Source organism: Corvus cornix, chromosome 5 (assembly GCF_000738735.6).
Source record: "Corvus cornix cornix isolate S_Up_H32 chromosome 5, ASM73873v5, whole genome shotgun sequence".
NCBI classification, from domain to species: Eukaryota; Metazoa; Chordata; class Aves; order Passeriformes; family Corvidae; genus Corvus; species Corvus cornix.
In genome coordinates, this window is record NC_046335.1 from 22,373,390 (window position 1) to 22,399,801 (window position 26,412).

The 26,412-nt window shown below is 44.9% G+C and overlaps 1 protein-coding gene and 1 long non-coding RNA gene across 3 annotated transcripts in view; one reads left to right on the forward strand and one right to left on the reverse strand.

Annotated features, from left to right (window-relative positions):
• Positions 1-449: 449 nt before the first annotated feature.
• On the reverse strand, positions 450-15,916 carry VASH1 (vasohibin 1). The gene is made up of 7 exons (XM_039553470.1): positions 15,335-15,916; positions 10,395-10,483; positions 9,230-9,286; positions 8,075-8,149; positions 6,687-7,068; positions 6,168-6,280; positions 450-5,559 (listed from the first exon to the last, which is right to left on the reverse strand). The coding sequence occupies exons 1-7, from the start codon at positions 15,593-15,595 to the stop codon at positions 5,487-5,489; spliced, it is 1,050 nt and encodes a 349-aa protein (XP_039409404.1). The 5' UTR covers positions 15,596-15,916; the 3' UTR covers positions 450-5,486.
• A 422-nt stretch (positions 15,917-16,338) lies between these two features.
• The window catches only part of LOC120410166, an 84,776-nt gene continuing 74,702 nt past the window's right edge, over positions 16,339-26,412 (forward strand). For both annotated transcript variants that reach the window (XR_005602121.1, XR_005602122.1), the window contains exons 1-2: positions 16,339-16,433; positions 24,693-24,840. This is a non-coding gene — a long non-coding RNA (uncharacterized LOC120410166). The remainder of the gene's footprint in view (positions 16,434-24,692; positions 24,841-26,412) is intronic.

Genomic DNA, 26,412 nt, shown 5'->3' on the forward strand with positions numbered 1-26,412 from the left:
TGGAGCAGAATTGCTTTTCAGGCCAGGAAGGGAGACTGAATTGTACATTGAAGAGTTGAGCAGTGCAAGCAGAGGTTTGTATTAACCCTTACAGTATTGTAAGACTGAAATTTTTGATGCTGCCTGCACTGATTTTTTTTTTTCCCATCCAGCCTGACTGATGGCAGTTCAAGAGGAAAATGTGAGTTCTGGCCTTTGCTAAACAGCCACATACATACATACATACATACATACATACATACTTACTCTCTGGCAGCTGCCTCTGTGTGCACAGACATACTCACCTGTTCAGATGATTAAAGGAATATGAGGGTTCTTCCATGTCCTCTTTAGTCTAGCAAGTACAGGACATCTTTACATAATCTGCCTGATACCATCACTCAAGGCTGTCCCTTTGACTTCTCAGCTGCCATGGAATGGGAAGCAGAAAGAAGGACAGTACAGACAACTTGTTTTCTCTGCACAAGCTGAGAGCAGTACAGAGGGAATTTTATTGTCTAAGTGTCAAGGGAAGCAGGAAGAAGTATCAACACATGAGGGCCATGGGAAATGCAGTAAGAACTAAATCTAAATAAAACTTGTGTTGGCTACATAAGAACACAGAACCACACTGATTAATTACAAAAAGACACACATGATACTGTTTTTAAAGAAAGAAACTTTCCATTTCTTAGTTCTGAGCTGTACCAGTGATAAAGATGTAAATGGTTTTGGAGCACCGTATCAGTGCTGGAGTAGAATACTGATGTGCATGGAAGGGGACCGCTCTGGTCCCGCTAGCACCATCTCAACCCTGACCTGGAGGGAAGCTCTGCTCTGCAGAGATTATGGGGGATTCAGTAGCCTTCTGGGCCTAAACTGAGTTGCTCTTGAGCAGAAAGGGCCAGGGCACCACTGAAGGAGAATGGTTGTGATACAAGTAAACACCTGCTCAGAAGACAGACAAAAATATTAAATTCCCTAAGGAGTTCAGCTTGGCTGTAGAGGGGCTATCTCCACCTTGCTCTAGGAGAGCAGACATCAAGCCAGAATAGCACTTGCTTTTTAAGGAAAATTGTAAATCCATAATGCAGGTCTAAATGTTGTCAGGACAACAGTGCAAGGCCACTGGAATGTGTGGTGTTATTTCAGCCAGACTTGCACGCACAGTACACCTGGGACACCCCGTGCCTGTATCTACTGTCATCAGGACACTTGAAATGCTTCACTCAGAAGAAGCAGGTGGCTAAAGCAACCACCCGAAGTGATTAGCCAGAGCCACTGGAGCAAGGTCAAGCCAATCTAATCCAGACTCTTGCCCTTTGGCAGACAGGAGCTTTCTTCTGTTCTTTATGGTTTCTTAAACTCTGAAATTTTAAGGACAGTCATGTTCCAGTCTATACAACACCACACATGAGCCTACCTTAGGGGGCAGGCACCTGATTAAGGCTTTCACCTGAAATACTCAGAAGAAAATTCATCGAGTTAAGCAGATTTGATAACAGCAATACAGCTACTATGTGAACAGAAACTATGTTTCAACTACAGTTCTATAATCACTTACTCCGATAGATCCAAGGATACCATGTACTGACCCATAACCTGGCACACATGTAAAATAGTAACTGAAAAAAAAGCACTCCCACCTAAAACACTTGCTAACATACCTTAAGTTCCTGAAGACTCCTTTAGCTTCTACCAGTTAAAAAAAAAAAGGCTAGTATGTCACAAACTGATGAACACCCAACCCTGCTCTTTAAAATACAAAGTTTGTATCAGAGTGATACTGTAGCAGAAAGTTTTGCTCACTAATGAATATGCCCATTAAAAAAATTGCAGTTGGCCAGGTATCAAGGGACTTGTCTACATAAAAGTATAAAGAGGGACTCTTATTTCAAGGCTTACACTACATTTAAAATAGTTTCACCAGTAATAGGTCAGCATTTGTTGAAGTCTTTCAAAACTCAACTCAGCTTTACATACAATGCAGACAGTGTCTATCCATTCCTAGTGTACAAACACGGCTCCCTTCCATAGAGTTCACAGGACTTGTACTGTAGAACAGATAATAGGTGAGACCTACTGAGCAGTGAAATTTACATCACAGAGCTACATGAGTGACCCTATTAATATTTAACATTAAAAAATTAATAGGCCTCCTTGAGATCCATCTTTGTTATTCTGCAGGCACTAAAGAGTATGAGTTACATTGTCATCCCTTCTTTGTAGCTCTAAAGCCTGCAGAAGTGAAAAAGACTCTCATCACCAGCCTTTTTTCCTCTTAGTTAAAGGCAGACAGATCAGAAACCAGAGCAAATAGATGGGGGAGGAAAGAAGTAGAAGTGCTAAAGTTTGTCCTGCACTGTACCCTCAGGTTTCTTGCTGCATAAAGCTAGATTGCATTAATCCTCTCTGTCATGGAAGGATGTGGTCTTGTTCGTTAGGAAGGAAGCAAAGCTTTGTATTGAAGTGATTCATCCTGTTACAAAGATGGGGGGAGCAAGAGCAAGAAGGGGAGAACTCTATGGTCTTTTTCCAGTTTCTTGCGCTATCTGCTAAACTGGAGATACAGAAACAGTAAGGAGCAGGAATTCTATGACACAGAGAAATACAGTAGAAAGCTTGAAATAGTAACCCTAGCAGAGGGTACTTGTCTGCTCCTGTGTCCATCTTGAGAAGTTTATCAACATTAGGTACATGCAAAGAATTAAATACCTCCTAACATATATAATTGTGCAATTAAATCTTGAGAGAGGATGTTCTTGTCTAGTTAAGAGACCTTGAACTCTACCTGTCATTCATATCTTAAACGTCCATTTCCTTTGGTCTCCTAAGCTATTGGCCTCAGTTACATCCTGCAGGAAAGCACTTAATTACAAAGTAAAACAAAGCATTTTGTTTTAAGCCATTCTGCCCTGGTGATCTAACACTGCTGAACACCCCTGTTGCCCTGCTCTCAAGGAAGCATCATTAACTTGCAGCTGACCCCTCACTTGTCCCATCTGTTTAAAAATCTTCCTCCCACCCCCACATTTCCCCTTTCCATCTAAAAAAGCTCAAGTCTGTCCAGTTACTGAATGTTCTCTGTATTAAGCTACTAATTACTCTCAAGAGCTCTCCAGTTACTCTGAATTAACTAACCAATTGACTAAACAAAGTCATGGCAAGGATGCATTCTAGTCACCTTTTACAATTTTTTTTTTTAAATTATGGACTTCATCCACTGTAATAAAACCTGACATGCAGTTTCCCCTTGCTGACTGCTGCTTGTATTTATCATGTGATTCACAGTGGCATCTGAACTTTCAGTCCGCTGCATAGCAAACATTATGCAAAGGCAGTTTGTGGCTTCCAAGTGGCCCATGTTATTTACAGGTAACTGTGGTACCTTTACAGCTAACATCATTGTTAGAATCCAGACACTAAATATGTTAATTTACAGCCACACAAAAATTAGCAGAGGACACATTCAAATGGGTGCTTGGCTCACTACTGCTGTTAATTTTAATTGTTGCATATAGCTGGAATATAAGGGAGTGGACAGGTGTTGCACTGCACTGTGGAAACTGGCATCCTCTTCTGGATTAACCTTCTCTTGGCTCAGCAGCAAGTTCTGCCACCTTCTTACAGATTTTCCTTCTGGTTGTACAGCACAGCAGGAAAGTACAGACTACAAAGGGAGATTGGAAGGACAGACTGCAATGGCATGGATACGCCTTGCAAGTTATATCACAGTTAAGGATGTACAGTTAGGAACCTGTAAGGCCTGAGCTAAATCGCTTGTGGGTGGTGCTTCAAGGATTAACTGCTTTACTAGACAGAAGACCTGATTTGTTTGGGGTTAAGAACCCATTCTCTGCCACCAAAATAGCTCTGCTTATTATGAAGATGTGGCACAGGAATACTGCAACAAAAAAAGTAGTAGAGCTAAGCTCCATCATGTTTCTAACAAAGAAAGAAAGGAAAGAATAAGCCCGGTTCTAACAAAATTAAATAGGTGGTATTTCAGAAAGTTTAGCTCCTTGTCAGTGCTTGATAAAACAAGACTGTTTCTCTCAAGGATACTCCCACTCCCAAGCTCAGTTTTTGCATCCCCTAGATCCATGCATCCAAATCACTTCAAGACCATGCTGTTCTGACTTCTGGAAATCCCACTGTTCCCATGCCCTAGGCCTCAAACAGAGGTCTGACAACACTCCAGATTTCTGACAAGCATTACACTGCTTAATCGGTAGTACAACGCTCCCCCAAAAGAAGCATAGGAAGAGTCAAGGCCATAAGTGGCAGAAAGGCCCAGCCCAGCCCTCTGGGGAAGGTCAATGTAAGTGGCGCTGTTACATACTGCAGCTACCCCAAGAGCCAGGACACAAGCACAGCTCTGGCACTGGGGTAGAGAATTGCTTTCAGGAGGCTCCAGGCTGAGCTGTCAGGAAAGCAGCTGCAATTTCCTCAAGCAGGGCTTCTCACAAACAGGTGTATATAACTCTAGCACTAACACTATAGGGGGGAAGGAGCAAGACCCTTGTGGAAAGGAAAAATTGCTTGTAAAACCTGTTCACATTGTTACATCCTTCTTTAACTATTTACTCATAAAACTCGTACCTCAGTGACTGAAGTGCCTGCCACAAGCTTTCTGAGTAGCAGTCACTAGAAGTTAACAGAGAGAAGTCTGATGAAGAGAAGATGCAAAGTTCAGGTTTTACACTAGCCCCCACCTGCCCCATCTCCATTTCTGGAACAGTTGAGGTCTCTGTGCCTGTTTTCATATAGCAGTGTTATAGGCATATCCTGATCCACTCAACGACAAAAGGACCTACAGCAAGAGTTCACCACCATTGCCGTGGGCAATGATCCCACTGTCTACTCCCTCAGAGACAATGAAATGCTTTGAAATAGGCGGGACTAAACATACAAGATGTGTTTTTTCTGGATTAGAAGACTTTGTATGGTCAATAAATCAGGCTGAGCAAATTCAGACCTATCTCTCACAAGAGCAATGATAAACAAAGTGTTCATAATGACAAACCCAGGAGTTTTTGTACAAGATTCAGGGGCCATACCATTCCAGCATCACTTCTCCCTCAGCCCTGCAGGCCTTGCAGCGGTTGAAGACTTCTGTGCAGACAGGGAAGAAGTACTGTTGACAAGATGCTTCATCTGCTTGCTGTGAGGGTAAAGATAGCAAGTCCACTGACCCCACTCACTTCATATTCTTTCTGAAGCAAACTCCCACTAATGTAGAGATTTTTTTTCTTTTCTTTTTTTTTTTTAAAAAATACTCAAGTGAATTAAGATGGCCACCTCTCCCAGAATCAGGCAGGCGAATCCTCTGGGACCCATGGGATCCAGCTCTGGGACTGGCCCACTAGTAAGTACCTGGGAAAATCAGCACTCTCTTTTGCTCCCACTCCCCTGTCCCCTTTGTCAGAATCACTGCAGGTAGATCCAGGTCCCAACTGTGGCCAGCAAGAAGTCCATGGAGCCAGGCACACAAGGCACAGCTCTCTTCACACCCGGATCTGGTACCCATTGAGGTCTGGCATGGCTTTGGAATCGGCAGGCTTCTTCTCACCAGATGGCCTGTGAGCAAAGAGGGTAATAACTCTTCAGAAACTGTTTTCAATCAGGAGATGCTGCACATAAGAGATAGCAGCACAGGAAAAGGTACAGGAGAGTTGAGAGAGAGAAGAGAGACTGATCCTGCACTACTGAGGACAGGACTATTCTGCAGCCTGCAGTAATTCTCTTAATGATCGCAACAGAACAGAATGCAAGTTAGGAAGTAGGAAGTCCACTCTGGAACCCCAGGTTATTATCAGGAAAACAACCTTGCTGACAGCAAAATAATTTTTGGAATCTCTTTGAGGCACAGGTCTGTGAAACACCAGAGCTGAGACCCATGCATAAGGTTAAAAGTCAGCTACCAACATCACTGTCTGTTTGAGCTGCTTTCCTCCTCCCTGCCAAAACAAGCAAGCAAAAAAACCCAGCTGTTCCCTCAACTCCCTAAGCAATGATAAACTCACAGTGGTACTGACTAGGGAAGAATGCTACTGCAGGTCAGAGAAATATCCACTGTTCTGAAGAAACCCAGTAGGACATCAGAATGATCCAAAACCAGACAGCAAGGTGGAGTCTGAGTAAAACAGATGTTCTAGATAGGTCTCCTGCCCAGCAGCCCCACTCACCGTCGGTCCCCACGGCTGTTTCGCCGATGGGGGCTGGCCTGACCTCTTTGTGGGGAGGAGACATCTTTCTTTCTGTCCTTGGTGGGAGATGGTGGTCCAGTTCCTTTCCCAATCTGTCAGAAAAATAAAATTAACAGCTACATGAGCAGAAAACCAGTATGAGTAATAACAAAACCAAAAAAAACTAACAATGATTTATTATATGGGAAAAAAAGACAAAAAGGCAAAGCAAGTGCATCAAAAATGCAAAAGCCAGAAAAAACAGGTTACAGTGACAGCTATGGCTCCAAGGACTGTATACAGTCCAAGCTAATGACAACTGCAGCACTGCACAAGCATCCATTAGAGAACCAGCCTGTATACAGTGGGTGGTATACAGTGAGAAAGAGGCCCCAGCCTCCAATTTGCTTTCTACTCTGTGCATCTAGAAGAGTCTCCTGTCACTTCACTCCCCTAGTACACCAGCAGCCAGGCCAGACAGTGGATGCAGCATTGAGTTACTCCATCCTTGCTGCTTACCTTCAGCCTCATATCACGGGCATGTCTCTCAAGCTCTTTGCGAAAGTCCTCCCGGGTTAGCTTGTCTAGATCCAGGATGGAGTGCTTCCACTCAATCTGCTCCACACTGTGTGGGTCATGGGACACACAGTGGCCCAGCTTCACCTTTTTCAGAGTGTGCCAGCAGCGGCGATACGCCTCCTCGAAGTCAAAGATGAGTTCACTCAGTGTGCGGAAGACAGGTGCTTTGTACATAAGTTCCTCACGTCGGCTGATGCCCAGTGCCCCATAGCGGCCTCCAAAGTTCACCCCCAGCACGATGTGTCGGAAGTAGTTCCCTGAGAAGTGGGTTTTGAAGCTGATGGGGAAACGGTCCAGTGTGGTCATGTTGTTGGTGAGGTAACTGACAGCAGCCACTATTCAGGAAACAACTGGTGACAACAGTTTTCTGACAAGACACTTCCTACCTGCTCCAGACCCTCCCAGCCTGCTTTGTAGACTCCCCATTGATTTGGGCATCACACAGACAGGATTTGTTCTCCAGGTCAAGAGTCCAGCTCATTGCAAGCTGCCCTACTTTCATCTGGGTTATGGGGAAAACAGATTTGGCCTCTTCAAGGTAACAGTCAACAAAGTTAATTTTGATGCAGTTTTGTGATGCAAAAGTTGCAATGCTAGCACCTTAAGTGTACTGTATTCCATAGCTCCCAAACTGTTAACACTGCAGCATTATTCCTCAGTTTGTTTTAATCTGTGTCACTAGCTACTGTTTCACACACCTGTGTCACTAGCTACTGTTTCACACACCTTCAGGATAAAAAGTCACTAACCTCCACTTTTGAACCATTCCCTCACCATCTCTGCCCCTCCAGGTACATGAAGAACCTATAGCCCAAGTATCACAAACTAAACCTGGAAGATAGCTAGGAAAGATGTCTACTTAAAGACAACACATATCTAGAACTAATAAAGGTATTGCCTAAGCTAGTAAGTGACATACACCATAATTAGAAGTTGGGGAGGATCCATAACTTATTTTAATGCAAAACACATGCAGGCTGTAAGGGAACAATGCTATCCACAAAGGATTTCCTGACCTAATTCTAGGTAGTGTTTTTGCCTTTCTTTAGATGTTCTCTTATCTTTTACGATATTGTATAGCTGACCAGAGCAGCACTACCCTTCTTGGTGAAGGAGGAGCAATTCCAAAGAACTAGTTCTGATACTTTATAGAATTGCTTGGATTTGGATTTCAGTGGTGAGGTTTTATGGGAGAACTGGGGAGGAAAAAGGAGGAACGTGGGGCTTGGTGACAATGTTATCATCACCCTCAGAGCATCACAAGCAAGAGAGCAGAGGCAAAAACACAAGGATGGGCAGACATGTACAACTCCAAGAGGAAAGGATACATTCCCAGGATCACAGCTTCCAGGCATTTTATTGGCAGGGCCTCTTTGGTCATTTCTTTGGCCAGGTCCATCAGCCTGCAGAGTGGGACAAAGGAAAGATGAGGACAGTTAGAGGGCTTATGCTATGCAATGTGGACAGTTCAGCCCTTTAGCACTATAGATGTAAGGTAGGTTTCCAGGATAGAGGGTGGCCCACAGAGGATAGGGAACAGAACAAAGTATCTTCTTTAAGAAGATATTAAATCCAAACCAGGTCTCTGCCACACACTGTTGTTGCTTCCAAGGAATTATCTTCAGTGGGTTGCAGCAAAATTGCTTCCTAGGCCAACCTGGGTTCTCAGGGAGACCACAGCACTGGCTCTGCAAGTTCTGGATGGACACCAATGCATCCACAAGTAAAACCCTAGAAGGACCGAGAGTCAGCAGTGTTTGCCTTACAAGGCTCAAGGACAATAAAGCCTTCTCTGGCATTAACCCTAGTCTCTGTTCAATGAGTACCATGGAGGAGACATTGGACTGATTATAAAACAAGGCATTTAGAGTCACATAAATCTATGGACTAGAATAGTGAGAAGCCAGTCTTGGGAGATTCTCCGTATGCTCTTCAAGAGAGTCAATGAACATCAGGTGCTTATTGCCAGGAACTTCTGGGGCACAGCAGTTCCCAAAATCTGCAATGAGGAGAATAGCCTTTCTTGTTCAAAGTATGAGTCACCAAAAGCTTAGTGAGCCTAGATTCTGCAGAGGCACTTACAGGAGCTATGAAATCAGACCTGTAAAGATACTTGGCTTCCACAGAGCATTCTTAGAGCAGGACCTAATTTCAGAATCCCTCAGAAGTTCATATAGTTACATTCCAGTTAGAAGCAGGCAGAATATGCACATTTTTGCAATACATTATCGTTGGTTTACTGGATTTACTGATTCATGACAAAAAAACCCCTACTCTTATTCTTGAGAAAGACCAGACACAGCTCTGCCCAGCTATGCGCCAGGCAATAAACAGTAAAGTTACCTAAAGCAGGATGGAGCTGCAGTACTGAAAGCCCTGAGTGCCACTAGACCTTGGGCAGGGGATGGAGAAAAAGCAGTGTGAATAGCAGGGCTCCAACAACAAAGAAAGGATTAAATGCTGTAGAGGCTGCCAGCACTTACCCAGTCAGAGGTCTGCTCTTCTTAATCTCAAAGAATTGTGTCCCAGTGTGATTGTACCTGGAAGCGAGAAGTTAAGGGCTTGGCAGCTTGGAAAGTAGAGTTTGAAGAAAACTTGTCTGAAGGACTTCCATGTTATTTACTATTCTCACAGCAAAGTCATGATCCCACAAATATAGCAGCAACACAAGAAAATCCCTACCTCCCTTTCCTGTATTTCTCCCATTTATATTCCCTCCGTACTGTCACTGTATTTCCTTGTCAATTCTTCTCTTCCTCATACGCACACACGGGTTTCCACTCCAATTCCCAAAGGTTCATGCTGAGAGCACATGCTCTGCCCAGCTTTCTGGTTACCAGGGCAGAACAGTTTGATAAATCTCTTCCTGCTCCTATCTGCACATAATACATGCAGCAATGAAACATTCATGGTACCTTATTCTAAGACTGACTGGGATCCAATCCAGAGCACAACCACCCTGGATGGGTGAGAGGTGCCAAAAGGTGAGCTTTCTGATCTTGAATTAGGGCTGAAGCCAGAGCTAGATCTGTATCTCATCAATGAGATTAGACTGTGTTTGCATGTCATATACCTGCTTTCCAGCACAACAGGAAGGGAGAAATCTCATTCCCAGAACACAGTCACACAGGCAGCTCTGAAAATAAATGGGTAGGATACCACAGATGAGCAAAAGCAAAGTGGCCGAGGGTCATTTAGACAGGTACAGAGAACACTGATTGAGTGGGATGACCTGAGAAGGTTTTCCCATCACCACGACTCATCCACATCTTAACAGTGAGGTGATGCAGTTTGTGGTACATCTGACACCTGGCTGTCAGGATCTCAGATATGTATTTTTAACGAAATACCACTGTAAAGCCACTGACCTGTAAGAGTGGGTAGTGGGGAAAGGCCCTTGACAACATGCCCATTTGTTACATGGAGTGAACAGAACCAGAAGGTAACTTGGGGGAAAAAAAAAAAAAGAAACAAAGCACCAAAACAAAACATTATCCCCAGTCCAGCTTCCTGTTTTCAGGGAACAAGTTTCAGTTTTCCTCCAGCTACAACAGAAGGAGCCTTTCTGTTTGTCACCGGGAAAGAAAGTCCCCTTGATCTCTCTTCCTGAGTTACCACACCAGTGAGTAAGGTAACAGCAAAGGATACTGAAGTTCCCTGATGTAGCGCTGTACAGCTTCCAGGCGCTCAGGGATGGGGGTGGATGGCTGGAACACAGGCACACTTGGTATGGGAATCTGAAATGAGGAGCAGAACATAAACCACTGCTTCCAAACTTCTCCAGCTTCTTGCTGAAATCAGTGGCACACAGCTATAAGGAACATGTTCCTCTGAAACCAGACTTTTTTTGCTGCCCAAAGTGACCACACCAGAAACATTCCTCTGTTTTCACAATGGAAATTGGGAAGGGATTCAGAATGAAGCATCACCACAGAGCTGCAAGAGAAACTATGTGAAAAGGTCCTGCATTTATGCAATGTTACACTGAAAAAAATAGATAGAATTACTGACAAGGCAAGATACAAGACAGGAGAGCTATCACCTGAGGGAGCTTGGCCTCATTTGAGTATTGAAACTGAAATGCACAAAATAAAAATAAAAGAAAGAGAAAGGCAAAAACGGAGAATGAGTTTTCCAATATCACCAGAGGGTGGAACAGTCCTGCAAGCAAGGGTAGAAAGGTCCTCTGCTGCTTCCTGGCATTTCAGGTGAGTTGGCACTGGCTAGGCCACAGGCTTGACAGCATGACTCCCTGCCCTGCAGTGTCTGGTGTTTTGAATTACATGGTGCAAGAATGACTTCTAGATGTTCACTTTTCAGACTGCTGTCCCACTGAGGCCTCAGCCTTATGGGTCCAGTCAGATTTTCCTCACCATTTGCTCCACAGGGATAACTGCAGTCTTGTCAGCAGCTGAGAAAATGTGTCTAGGGAAAGAGAAGGGACCTGTCCACAGGACAAATAAAAAGAAGACAAATTTGGGATGACTGACAGACTTGGAGAAACAGCCCAGTATTTTCTCTCTAAAGGATAGCTCGTGCCTTGCATGCACCTTGCTCATATCAGACCGCATCTTTTCTCAGCAGTTTGGTTTTTAACATCAGTTCCCCCTCAGACTTCCCCCAGAGCTGGCCTATCCACAGCTATGAAAGAGTGAGTCAGAGCCAGTTCTTCCTTTGAGCCTTCCACTCTGCTGTGTGCAACTGCCTCTGCTGGACAGGGTTTTGTAGCCTGGCGCTGCTTAGTGCGCCCTTCACATGTATTTCTCTGGCCACTCATTTCCATATACCTCATTCTTCTGCCCTGTATTGGTACAACTGACTGGTGAACCAGGTCAGGCACCTGAAGCAGCTGAAAGCTGAGCCAGCAAGCATGGGTAGTTTTCAGCCAGATCAGTTCTCTATCCTGGCTTGCCACACGGTTGCACTCTGCTTGTGCTCCCCCACGGTGCAAGGACCAGAGACCACTTCACCTTGAGATGGGCTGGTGCTGCCTCTTGCATCAAGCAGAGGCACCGGCTGCCTCACTCACAGGGGGCAACGCAGCCACGGTGGGAGCAGATGTGAAACTGGGTTTGTTCAGCTGCAGCAGGAGCAGGGAAGGCTCCAGAGAGTGGCACAGGAATGGAGCTATCTCTGGAAGCGCACAAGCTGAGTCAGTTTGGATGCTGTGAGCTGACACACTGAGTCATAGGAAATAATTTCCCGGCAGAAACAACGAAAGAGGTAACAATCAGGGCAGGCTGACTATTTAACTTTGTTTCATTTCTTCAGCATGGAGACTTTCATGCTTTTGAGTGGAGACAGACAGATTAAGTGCATATTGACAGCACAGACTAATGATTCTGGGTAGTTCCTCCTCCCTTTACTAGTACAGACCCCCAAATCCCCTTTTCCTCAGAGGACTGTGCAACACTGAGACAGCATAATGGCAATCAGTTCAGCAGGGGACTAGTTAATGCGGAAGAGCCTCTTGCACCTCAAGTAATTAAACTGATGAAAGTACACTGTGCTCTCTCAGATCTGGGCCTGCAGCCCAGACTGGACTACAGTTTCTTTTGCATCAGGTCTATAGCATTTTAATAGGGTGAGAGAAGCAGGAGGAGAGGGTCTCCATCCCTCAATCCCACACTGACATGATGAGAGACCCTTACACTTTTTTCTTACCCAGCATCATCCACTGCACATCTCAAAAGAGCTATAAATATTAGGTAGTTTTCACAGTCCTTCAGAAAGCAGAGGCGAATGTATTTATAACAGAAAAGATAGGAAATCAGATCTATTTTGACTTCCCTCTAGTTATTCTGAAAGCTGGAGAGAGATCAAGGAAGAGAGCCCAGAATTCTCAAAGTATGTAACCTCTGCCAGGCCTAGCAGACCAAATGAACACATCCTTGGTCCTTCATCACTTGTGTGGAGTAGTTGCATCACCCCACTCCTAGATTCACACACCCTGGCAGGCTGTCTATATGCATGGGATTGGTACTCTGCTTCTAGAAAGGGGATGCTGAGAACAACCGAGATTTTCATATACTAAGTGGGCCACGCTGTATGTGAGGAAAGGCAGATGGGAACGAGGCACAGGCAAAGCTCCACCCTTATCACAGAGGTGCTCTTCTGGCCAGCCTAGTTTAGCAACAGTTTCTTTTATGGTATTTATGTGTATCCAAGCACCTCCCTATTCTTCCTTCTGCAAATAACACAGGAGCAGTATCAGTCTCGGTTGAGAGCCTGACTGAAAAAAACAGATTATTTTTTCCGGCTCTCTCGGTCTGATTCCATTAGATGCAACTCTTCCTGTCTTTGCCCTCATAACCATCTCATTTAAAATCCATAATTTCTTAGTGAGCCAAGCACACATCACTTTGTACTTCCAGCATGGACCCATTTGATGGTTCCAGCAGCTTGAAGCAAAGCAATACCCCACCCTGTTGCTGGAAAGAACACAACCTACAGGAGAGTGGCACTCTCAAGCCTGCTCAATTGATGCCCACTCACCCCAAATCTACTGGAAGGAAATGGAGATTAGAGGAGATCTCTGAGCTCTCAGACGCCAGTGAGAGACACAGCCCCTGAAGTAAACATGTGCCTAATCACAGCCTCCTGCAGTCATCATTTTATGGTATTTTAGTTTATTGACAGCTTTTTTGAGAGTTATTTCCCCCAAAACCCAATGCTGGCTATGATCCATGGCCAAAATTTTGGAGTAGGCAAGTCACTGTCCCATTCCCAACACCTAAAAAGGACTATTCACCCTCCAGCACATGGAGAGAACCTGGCTTTTCAAAGGAGCTAGCCTTGCAGAGTACACTTACTACCCTGATTCTCATCTGTTGCACCAGCCTTTCAAAGAAACTTGATGGCATGGAGACAAATGGCAATAAGCAGCCCTCAAAGATAAAAATACATCCCTACAGGGGAGAAGGAGCTAAGGAATCAGAGCTCATCCATCCTTGTGGTTTCCAGAATTCCAGTATCATCCCAGCTATATGCCCAGTGAGCTTGGGATCTCAGATGGTGGAGTGCTGAATACAGTTTATAGGTCTATTTCCCAGGCGTGCTAGCAGATGCAAAAAAAAACCCCCAACAACCCAAAACTCAACAACCCCCAAAAGAAAACAGCTCAGTTTCACCTCTTGTTGCAAGAGCTCAGACCACTTGTGTCCCCTAACTGTAACCCTCTTGGATCAGGACTATAAAGTGAGAACAGTGGAAGTTCTTCACGTAAGACCAAAACAAGGGACTGAACACTGTATTTCCCCCCTGTCATTCACTGGAGTCTTGTTTGACAGCTTCTTTCTTCCATTTCCCTCACCTTTTTTGGCCAAATCAGTCCTTATGGTTAGGAAATTAAATAGTGTGTGTTCTGACTGATCTGAAACATGTTTCCAGCCTTCACCTAGGCTCAGGACAAAGTCAGAGGAAAGGAAGGAAATCTGAAAAGGAAAAGTCTAGTGGAGTTAGAATAGGGACTGTAATCAGGACTCAGGATTTGTTCCAGTTGCTGCCACAGATACCTATAACTTTACTGCACAAAGGATGTTGCTTCACATGCGTCTCCAGAATTCCTCATGGAAAGCAGTATAGATCATCTGTGCACTATGTAATAGCATGTTCTTCCATACTTCAAATTACTTTCCCAAGGAGGTAAGTCCTTGCTAAAAAAGCCTGAGATGAAAAAGCTTCATCTTTTTGTATCTGAGTTTCCCCTATTAGAGTAATGGGAATGCTCTTATTACCCGCCAGTGTAGTGACACACCAAATGTTTGCAGTGTCTTTTGTTCACAGTATGCCAATGAAAGGGAGAGATTTTTCTCCAGCTGAGGTGCAACACAGCTAACAACAATCACAAGAATTCACATTCGAAGGTTTCAGTATGGTACAAGGCTCAGTGAAAAAGTCGGTGGTTCCTCTTTTGTAGAGTTCTCTGCAGCAAGGCCAGGAACATGCTTCGAAATCACATCTGACCATACACCAGCAATAAGATCTGCAAGCGCTTGCTAAGTCCTCTTAAAACGCTTGGCATCAAAAATCTTTTTTGACTGACACAGTTCTATTCCAGAATGCCTTTTGGTGTGAGAGACTGTACCCAAATCGAATTTCTTCAGGTTCAAAGGCTCACCTCCGCCTGTCTCAACCCCCCACCTCAAGTATTTGGACTCTTCTAAATTTAACTCTCCTCATCTTTTCATCATTCATTCAGTCTTTCTCTTTAGGCATTGCCCATTTCCCCCCATCCCCCCTCCAGGCTGCTCATACATTAGCTACCTGAAGTCCGTTTTCCAGCAAGGCCGCAGAAAAAGAGGGTGCTGCTGGCGCACCAGACAGGGCAGAGCCCCGCAGGCACCCTCTCGCACTCCGAGTTAGAGCGCGGCTTTGCTTCCCGCAAGAGCACTCCCGGGGCCCGTTTTTCCGAGGGATCGCTCCCGAGCCAGGGAGACCAGCCTCCTAAGGGGACATGCGGGCGCCTCCTCCCAGCGGGATGCCGCCTTTTCCCCATTCCCTTCGTCCGCCCTGTGGGAGCGGTCCGCCCCGGGCGCTCCCGCCGGGACCCCGCGCCGCACCAGCCCCGGGGTGCAGGGGGGTCTCACCTTGGGCAGGTCGGCGGCGCCCCGGATCCTCTGCGCCACCCGGTCCCCCTCGGGGTGGATCCTGCCCACATGCCGCCACATCCGCTCCCAGGTGGGCTCGTCCACGGGCAGCCCGCCGCGGTTGACGAAGAAGGGGACGCCGCCGTCGCGAAGATCCTCCTCGCCCTCCTCCTCCTGCTGCTCCTCGTCCCGCGGTGCCGCCGCCTCGCCGGACGGGGGCTGCCTGGCCGCCGCGGCCCCGTCGCCCCCCGGCATCGGCATCGCCGCGCCCGCACTCAGCGCCCGCCGCCCGCCGCCGGGCCGCCGGGGGCCGCGCCCCGCATGGCCGGCGCTCCGGGCACGGGGCGTCACCGCCCCCGCCTCGCCCCCGGAGATATCAGAGCAGAGGGTTCGCGGCGAGAAGGGGAGCAAAAGCCGGGCGGGGCGGTGCCGGGTGCCGCATCAGGCCGTCGCCGCGGCGGGGGAGGCGCCGGCGGCCCGAGCGCCCGCGGCAGTGACGGCGGGCACCGCGCGGGGCGGGCCTGCCGCCGGGGCGCCCCCCGCCGCGCCGCCTCCCGGGCGCTCCGCGGGCCGGGCGGGCACAACCACCTCCCGGGCGGGGGCTGCATGCGGGGGAACAAAGCCCCGCGCGGGGCGGGGAGGGGCGGGGCTGGGACGGGCCGGGCGGGGCCGGGCGCCGCTCCCCTCCGCCCTGCTCCGCCCCGGGCCGGGTCTCAGCGTGCGCCCACCGCCGTAGCGGAGCCGGGCTGCCGCTGGCGGGGCGCGGGCGGGCGAGCGGCAGTGTCGCTGCCCGCGGGCGATAAGGCAGAGAAGGGCGATAAGGGAGGCGGCTGCGGCCGGGCGATAAGAGGGCGGGGCGAGAGCGGGCCCTGGGGGGCGTTGGGGCGGGGCCACGAAGCGACCGCTGAAGGGTCGCCGTGAGGGGCGGGGGCGGCTGAGCGCCGCCCGCCGGGCGTCTGCGCTCGCCCTGCGGGGGCGTGAGGGACGGGCGGGGCCGGGTGGGCGGCCCCGCGGGCGATAAAGCACCGCTGGGAGGCAGGGGCAGGTGTCCGTGTTGACATAGCTTTGAGGAACGGAAGAGCTGGGATGAGCTTTCCAGGTAGGAAGCAGTGGGGGGTGGAGAGCTTATTGGGATGCTCCTGCAGCACAAAGCAATGGTGAAGGATGGACTCTTGTGGAACTGCGCCGCTGATCTGTGGGTGTGCTACACATAGCTTGTCCCTCTCAAGGGACGGGCCCAGAAAGGCTCCCCTGCCTAGGAGGAGGCAAAGTACACCATACCTGAGGTCTGGAGATGCACCATAAGTGAAAGACCGAGTGTTTTGCTAGGCTTCATCGTCTGGTTTTGTTTCAGACCTCTTGTAGTGCTGAGAAGGGTGAGCTCTCATGGGAGGTTGTCCACATGCTGCAGGAGATTTGTAAGCCAGTTCTCCAGTATGTATCTGCTTCAATGGTTGTGTCCTCATCTGTAAGAGCCAGGCTGTGTCTCACCGTAGACAGGACTACTGGCTGTGTTTTCTCACCACCCTGTAGTATTAATCTATTTTGAAAGCTCTAGCATAAAAGCACCAAGTACAAGAAATGTGTACAAATTACTGGGTCAGCTGCTGAGGAACCCTCTGAAAGGCATCTCAAATTACTTGCACTTAGCGCTCTAAACAAAAGGCTGCGGTTCAGCATCAGTGTGGGGAAATGAGGGGAAAAACATCCCGGTTGCCATGGAATTTGATGTGCCCTGAGAACTGGGTTTAACATTTCCAGAGCTGGGTAGAGGATTTCAGAGAGAAATGCCACTTCTTCTGTAGTGCTCTGTAGGCTGTTGCTCACATGAAATCATTTCTGAAGGCAAAATACTTGAACACAGTTTTCTGTTGAACTCAACATTGCCCAAAATGCTGCAAAGTTGATTTTTTAAAAGGAAAATTAAGCTAAATGTCTATCCGTCCTTCTGCTTTCCAAACAAATCACCAGCGTTACTTCATATAGCCTACACTGACTTCTGTAAGACTTAAAAACATGTAAGTCACTGAATAAGGGTTTCTCACTGAATGGGTCCTTAATGGGTTAAGCACTGCAGATTTATCACCTCAGTAAGGCTTTTATTGTTTCTATTGCCTTTGCCTTTTACTTATGAGCAGTTGATGGTTGGTAGAAATTGACTCCTTATACCTAAAGAGGCAGCAAAGCCTGTGACAGGAATTACTTCACAGCCCCTGAATGGACACATTTTGCAAAAACAGTTCATAACCTCCCATGTCCTCAGTCCCTTCTACCTCAGTGGTCCTCAACCCCTCTAGAGTCATGGGACTGGGAGTGTGTCAGTCATACTATGGCACAGGCATACTGGGGGATGTCATCTGAACTTCGGTTGAGGGGCAAGTATATTTCTAGTAACAGCACTGTGGAAAGGACAGGGTGCAAAAACGTTAAACTCTATTTAGAGCTGTATTGCCTCTGGCTGAAACTAGGCACAGCTGTTCATAGAGGCAAGGATGCTTGTTTTGATTCTGAGCTCCAGCACTAATTCAGGGCTGGTAGTTCATATTGCCTTCTGTACTTCAGCTTTTCTACCTGTTAGAGGGAAATGCTAATAACCCTGACTGGCAGCCAGAGATTCTGTAAAGATTAGTTGGCAATTTTGACACATTAACAACTACTCTTTCTTAAAAAAAAAATAGTGTGTCATAGTAGAAGTGAAATACAATTCTTGTATGTTTTATGTCTTAAAATATATTCTCAAATCTCAATTGGAGGAAATGTAGCTGATAAGTAACAGCAGGCCTCAAAATAAGCTTTTCAAGGGGTTTTTGTTTCAGTTTGTATTGGATAATTATTAGGCAGCATCCCTCCCTTCTGACCATCACTCAAATCATTGGTCCCTTGCAGGGGATCTGTATTTTAAGGTAGTGCCATGGCACTAAGCTTTGCGTAGCTGAAAAAGGATGGAGCAGAGCCATGCCAAGTGAGCCAGTCCCTGCAGTGGGAAGTGGACACAACTGAGGTGACAGCAGAGGACAGAGACTTCACTTCCCCTTCTGCACAGCTTGTGCTTCCTTGCTGTGGACACTGTTGCCCCCAGTGCAGGCTGTGTAATGGGCATTAAACACTGCCTTTCACTTCTGGCAGCACACTGTTGTGGCTAGGATGATGAGGGACCAGAGTGCCACGCAATTTCTGTTTATTAACAACATAAATCTTTCATTTACCTGTGCTCTGTAGAGGAAGACTGGGCAAATGCTCTGTGTGTGTCACACCTGAGAATGGCTTAAATGGGTGAAACTTTGTGAAGACAGAGTTAAGTTTTGCTGTTAGTGAAAAAATAAATAACATCGATAAAGGATTGAAATCAAGGCAGAACGTATTTGAATAAATGTTATTTTTAAAGATATAAAATATTTGATAACAGTATGTAAGTGGTATAGATACCACTTGAGAAATAAATTCTTTCCTCTGTTCTTCTGTGTGAAGTGGGAGTTTTGTCTCTATAAGAGAGGATCCAAAATTAGTTTCTGTGAACATGGATAGTGAGTGATAGTGTTGACTTTGTTTTCTAATGTTTTCTAGATTTTTGTTAATATTTAATTCTTTTTACTCCTGACAATCATTTATTCTTATACTGTCATTTTGTGGGGTTTTTTTTTGTTTGTGTTTTTTTTTTTTAATATTCAAATACAGTGTCTTTGTGATCTTGCATAAGAGCAATTAAAACACTTAGCAGAGATTTCTTTTTCTTGATGGCAAGTTTAGGCCACTGTTCAGTTACATTTTCTTAGAGTGAACTGGAACATCTCAATCACCTTAGGAGTTTTTTCCAAACTACATGATTCTATGTAACACTGAATGTTGCTTAGAGCATGAGTAGGAGCTGTGCTGTCTTTATCCAACTTGGCCTAACTTTTTGAGATCTAAGGTTCTCTGTGCCACTAATTTCTGTTTTTGTAACTGTTTTGGACTGGGTTCCCTTTTTTGTATTCCTGAAATAACTCTGTGAAAAGCCTTGTGACAAATCAGCATATTTCTGAATTTATTTCCCAGAACACTTAGCTTTGAGGCTATTATCTAAACCTGTTGGATTTCTTTCAGTGTTTTTAACATCAATTCTATTTACCTCTCTGTGCATTCGGAATGCTTCTTTCAAAGGCACCTGTAGTTTTTCTAATTTGATTTTTCAGAACTTCGCCTTTGTTGCAGGCTAACCAGTGTGATACAGAGGCACTGAATGACTCAAATTAGGTGAACTACCTTTTTAAAGTGTTTTATTTTTTTCTTTCCTGTCCTGTCCCATCCCATTAAAGATAGAGAGTTGAAACTCATTGTCTAAATGGTGTTTATTTGTGTGTTTTTCCTCTGTCTGTGTTTAGTTTTCTCCAGCTCACAGTACTGCCTTTAGCCAATTCATACAAATGTCTCCACTTGCAGTGAAATTCCCTGCTGTGCAGAAGGCCCTGCTGAGATCACTGTGCTGCTGGGCTGTATGCATATGCTGCAGTAGATCTTTGCCCCAAGCAGGAATTCTACCTTTGCCCCTAAATTTGCTCTTGCCTTGGCTCTAATCAGGACTACCTCTGCAGATAACAGCAAAGCTTTTGTTACTTGATTACAGCACATGTAATGTTTAGTCTGTCTGGGAGATCAATTGGCATAGCAGTGCCAGAATAGCCCTATTTTGTGGGCAGCTAAGAATGGCTTCAACAGAGACTGATATAATGACTGATATAATCCATACATTTTTCTCTTCAGGTGCAGTAATTCTGATTTCTTTTCATGTGTAGGTCACATCTAAGAGAGAGGAGACTTAGATCCAATCAAGCTTTCAAATGTCAGCAAATATTTATGAGACTTCTGTATTTATCATAGAACCATAAAATGGTTTGGGTTGGAAGGGACCTTAAAGACCATCCCATTCCAATTCCCCTGGCATGGACGGGGACACATTCCACTAAACCAGGTTGCTCAGAGACCCATCCAGCCTGGTCTTGAACACTTCCAGGGATGAAGAATCCACGACTTTTCTGGGCAACCTGTTTCAGTGCCTCACCACTCTGACAGCAAAGAATTTTTTCCTAATATCCGATCTAAACCTACTCAGTGTGAAACCATTCCCCTTATCCTGTCACTACATGCACTTGTAAAAAGTCCTCTCCAACTCTCTTGTAGCCACCCCAGCTTTGGGTACGGAAAGTGGGCCTACAGGAAAGACCACAGACTGATGTGATTTCGCATCAAACGTCAATCAAAGGAATATGGCTGTAAATATAACAGGTATAAAGCACTGTACTTAGCTGGGAAGAAAAAGCCTTTTTCTCTGAAGAGTGTGGAACACAAATTTCAAAAAATTGTACCTGTTTTAAAGTTCATTAATTTCTCCAGTGAGCTTTTGGATAAAGGTAAAATTTTATTATAAAATTCTTCATTTCCTTTCTGTCTAGCTGATATTTTTTTTCTAGAGATGGAGAGCAAACAGGCTCCTATCCCATAAAACCTTTTTCCTTTCTACACTGGTACAGAACAGACACTTCTGAAAGATTCAACTGGAAACAGAATAATGAATACACCAACAGACAGGGTATTTATTTTTTGTTTTTGAAAGAACTGCTTTCAAATCCCAACAATGCTTTGTGTGAAATAAAAATTTAAATGTAACATTCCTCACATCCAAACAAGTGTGCTGAGCTTGGTCTAGCATGTGAGTCTTTCTTATAGGGGTTACGGTGAGCATTCAGTTGTACATACAAAAGACACTACTCCTGTACTAGCCAGGTCAGGAACTTATGTAGAGTCTTAGTTTTAATTCCTGGTGCCAAGTCTTGTGCATGCAGTTTGAACTTCTGTCTGTCTTACCATTGACACTGCAGATTGTAAGTACATTCTGGAATTGGTGCCTCTCCCTTTTCTCAGAAAATCTTCCTTGAGGCTGAGTAACCTTTCTCAGCAGAAATTTATTTTTCTTCAAGAAATGTCAATAAAGTGGCACTTTCCAAGAGCAAAGGTATTTTCTTAAGACATTTTTTTATCATTTTCCAAATTCTATTATCCTGAGAAGTTTTCTCTTCACAGCTTGGTCCTTAGTGTCCCCAGTTCTAACTTTGTCATTTAGTAGTAATAGATTTTTTTTTTTAATTTTTTTTCCTGATGCCTAAGATAAAATTATTGCAGGAAAGCAACTTTCAAGTGCTGCATGTGTTTTAGAGTTCTGCATGCATTCCCTCCTCTTTTGTACTCAGTTCTGTCTGTACTTCCCCAGTTTTCTTGCTTGTATGCCTACAGCATCTTTGCAAAACATGGAAGGGCTATTCTTCGAATGGAGAAAAGAGATAAAGAACCAGCAAGTGCTTTTACTGTTGGTGAAAAGACACCTGAGCAGGCTGTGTGATCACTGACCTCATGAGCCAGGCAACCACCTCCATGCAATAATACCTTAATGGACCAGTATGGACTGGTGCATACAGGTTCAGCGGTGCTGTGCCATGTGTGTTTTGTGGCTTCGGAATCTGCAGCTCAGAGCACTCTGCATTGTTCTCTGCTGTGAACTGTAAACATGTCCTGAATGACTTCTCCAAGATCCCACAGGAAGCCAGTGGCAGAGGAGGGATATAATGTGAGTTTTCTCCTAAGCAGCAAGCCAACCTTCTTTATTTTGGTTTCTAGGCCACATAAATTGTAAGAGAATAAAAATTCTGTGCACGTGGAAAGACTTCAATATTTTTTTGAAAGTAGGTTAATTCCTATAGCAAGGTATGTTTGGGGGACTGGAGAGGACTGACTGGAAAAGGATTAGCTGTGCTAAAGAAGTAGTTTCTTTTCACTGTTGGAAATGCTTTACTGAAGTTAGAGTAGAAATGCATAGATCAGTAGGACTATATTGATCTGCTCTGTTATGTCATCGATTGAAAAGAATATAGGAATTTGTTAATATTCTAATACACTGAGAAATGTATTAGAAGAATATTTATAAAAGGTTTCACCAAAAACAATGGTCTATGACTATAAACAAATGGTGCATTCTTTTTGTAAGGGTTAATCTCCTTGTTCTTGATTCCCTTTCCCTGTTACTATCTCACAGTCTTATCATATGTTCCCTGGTTTGCTGAAACCTGCTAATTTAGTAATTATACACTCACATTCAGTTTTGCATTACATTTTTTTAAGGCATCATATGAAATGTGCTTGATGCACACAGTGACGTCTGTTCAGACAGGGGAGAGAATTTATCATTGCAGGTTTTGCAGATGAGGTTGGGGTTTCATGAAAATGAAGGTGTAGTACAAAAAGCTGATTTCATTTTTCAAACTGGCTGTAAACTAAAAAGGTACATTTTCCAAGGGAATACCTTGTAAGATATATGGAGAGAGATGGCAGGTAGTCAGCTTCATTGGGATAGGGGTGGGGTGCCCAACTGAAATGCAGGTATGAAATTGCATGTAGTGTGGGGAACAAACGAGAGGAACTAGAGATGTGTGTGTGCCTGCAGGGCTATGATCTTACTGGCATCACAGAGATGTGGTATATACCTATATATAGTGACTTTATCCCTCTGCTCTGGTGAGATGGTGAGACCCCCCTGGAGTGCTGCATAAGAAGGGTCATGAAGATGGTCAGAGGGCTGTAACACGTCTCCTGTGAAAGCAGGGCTGAGAGAGCTGGGGCTGTTCAGCCTGGGAAAGGGAAGGTTCTGGGAGAACTCCTAGCAGCCTTCTGGTACCTAAAGGAAGACTGTAAGAGAGCTGGAAGAGGGACTTTTGACATGGGCATGTAGTTACAGGACTATGGTGGAATGGCTTCAAACTGAAAGAAGGTAGGTTTAGATACTAGGAAGAAATTCTTTACTATGAGAGTGGTGAGGCACTGGAGCAGAGAAGTTGTGGCTGCCCCATCCACAGAAATGTTCAAGGAAGGCCAGGTTGGAAGGAGCTCTGAGCAGCCTGTTCTAGTTCAAGGTGCCCCCTGCCATGGCTGGAGGTTGGAACTGGATGGTCACTAAGGTCCCTTCCAGCTTAAAACATTCTAAGATTCTATGATAAGGAATATACTGCAGGGATCAAGGCTCACACTTTGGGTGTATAGTGGACTTTGCAGAGGCTTAAGAGGTGTTGCTTTCCACCCAAGATGTTCACTTTGTTGCTGTTTGAATTGGAAATTAAGTGAACAGTTAATGTCTGTGCCTGTAACTATGGAGTTGATCTTTTTACCCTCTCCAGCTGAAAGTGGTGCTGAATCTGAGTCTCAGCTCCAAAACATCTTGACCTATGTGTATTTACAAAGAGGTTGTGTTTGGGAAAACTTTGTGCCCTATTTGACATGTTCTCTATTTCTCCGTAGCGATCATTTAGCTTTTTGTTTGTTTGTTTGTTTGTTTGTTTTTTCCCTCGGGAGTAAATTACCGTGGCGGTGGGCATGAGACCGAAATGGGTTGAGTGACATCTAGTGGTTAGGAATGAAAATGTATAGGATCAAGTGTTTTTCCCGCAGGACAATGAAAAAGTAAAGCAATTCCTAAAAATGGACTGGGATTAACTTAGAATTTAGAAAACTTGAAATTTAGAGAACATTTCCAATAAGAGAAACTTCTTCAGTCAGCCTCTGTAAGCAGTAACTTTCCTGAATGATGTCTGATGCCAAGGAGTGAATTTGATGTCTGGTGCCAAGGCCGGTTACTCTCAACACATTCTAGTGTCTTCTTGTGTCTCTTTCTCATTTCATTGCTTGCTTGGTTTTAGGAATATTTTTACATGGCTCTCCCTTTGCCACAACTGTATGAAACTTTCATACTGTTTCCTGATGATTAAATTTTTTTTAGGCCATTGGAGAGATGTGATCTCATGAATAGCTCAGTTGTGAGAAACTGATCTTGGTAAAGATCAAGAGTTTTGTACTGCTGAGAACTCAACTGTCTTATTTGTTATTCCCAGTGTTGGAAGAGTTGACACTGTTCACTGTTCACTTCCACTGGGAAGGATGCTAGTCCAGGTCTTTGCTATCTCAGACAACCTGATTGAATCGATTCTGTCCAACGGTACAGAGTGGAATATACCTGTATGATGCCTGGTAGAGGAAATGGATGGCTTTAATAGCTTCTTTCCTCTTGTAATTTCCAGTGATTTCTTTCCTAGGCAACTGGACCAGTGTAATTCATCTTGCTATCAAATAAATACTTACGGACAAATTCCAGCTGGCCAGTTGCCATTGAAAAGGGAGCTAGATAAAATCTCTGTCACTCTAGGGCAGTGCTTGGCTCCCTGTGTTATACAACACTAAGCTTTCCGGTTAAATTTGGAATGCTGAGAAATGAGCTAGTGTATGGTCATATTTTTTTAGATTTCTGTGATGAAAATGTTGTGCCTTTCTACTTGCCTTGCAGGCTTCAGAGAAAATGGAAACAGATGTTTCCTCAGACTTGAGAAAGGAGTGGGCTCCACTGAAATTAGATTCATCTTTCTTATGGCTTCCTGGGAAGTCACAAGCATATTCAGAAATCCGCCCACCCGTCCATTACAGTATGAAGCTGGGTAAGTTGTTTGGTCAAGTTTGGACTAGTGACCACTGCATATGTAGTTATGGAAAATTCTGGGAAAAGAGGTGGCATTTAATACGTAGGAGGAGCAGTAGCGATATCAATCTGTCTGGTCTCATGAGTCTGATCGGGCCTTGCATACATCCAGATAACTCTGGCCGGCTCTGTTTCCTCTCAGTTCTTCAGGGGTGCAGAAATGGAGAGAGGAAGATAAATAAAGGAGTATGTGGCGCACATGCTGTGTGTGTTAGTAACATATCCGTCACAGCTGTGGGATCTGAAAGGAAAAGGAAGGAAGCAGGTGAAATCTGTTGTGCTCAGAGGAAGCCAGCAAATGGAGTGCTAGCAAATGACAGATTTTTTCTTTAAAAATCTGGGCTCTCATATTGTGAGAGTGGGACAGGCATGCCATTGTTAGATACCTCCTTTATGAAGCTGTAAATTGAGCTAACGTGTTTGGTTGCAAGTTTGGGGGAGAAATTCATACCATAGCAGGGACAAAACCTGGTGCCATCATTGAGTTCCTCTGGAGTGGGGAGTATTATGGACAGGAGCTGCATGTAGGGAAAAAAAGCAAGGAAATTTTTTGCAAAAGTTCAGTAGTTATAGCTACTGGGATATAACAGAAACAATTCTGAATTTAGCTTCAACGCTCTGCATGGCAGAAGCAGTTCTTCAATGTGTAGGCCTACTGCATTAATACTTCTGCACAGGTTTTTAAAGTACATGTGGTCTGACAGCGATTACAGGGGAAGCCATGCCAGCTGCCTTTCCTGCAGTGAATCCAGACTCAGGCCTCCAGTGCCCATGACTTTCTCCAGTCATGGCTTCATGCATAAAAGTGTAAGAAATACCTTATTGTGTCAAACCTATGGCCCACCTAGACTGGTATCTTTGCCTTGGACAGTAGCAGCAGGCAATACTACATGGAGCTAGGACATGATCCTGGCCATTCATTTGTTCATTCCCATCATTCTTTCTCAGCATCCACAGTCACTGAATTAAAATCTCTGGAAAGTATACCTGTGGCCATTCCCTTACCCATTTTGAAATGGCTGTCCATAAATAAATTCTTTTTTTATAGCCTGCTTTTTTTGTCTAGCCTGCTGATATTATTGGTCTCCTAGTCTCACATCACCAAAATTTCACTATAGCTGTGTTTGCAAAATAAAATTATTTCTTTTGTTTGTTTGAAACCTATCTTGCATGTAGTTTGAGTGAGTGTCCATACTTGTAGTATTGCAAGGTTTGGTGAGTAACAATCTGCTCTCATTTTCTCGACTACCTTCATGATCTTGCAGTTGTCAGTTGTATCCCCCTCAGCCTGCATGTCTTCAAATTAAGGAGAGAAATCTCTCCTCATAATGCAGCTGCTCCATCCCCTAAATTCCTGTTGTACAATTTATGTGCTCGCATGAAACACGAGTGCTTAAATGCGGACACAATTCAGTCGCTCAGTAGCTACATATCCCAGCTGTCTGTCACAAGGCAGAGTTGGCTGCCCAGTTAAAACAGCCAGAGTGATCATAGCATAACTCTTTTTTGAGCACCTTCTATCTGACCGTTT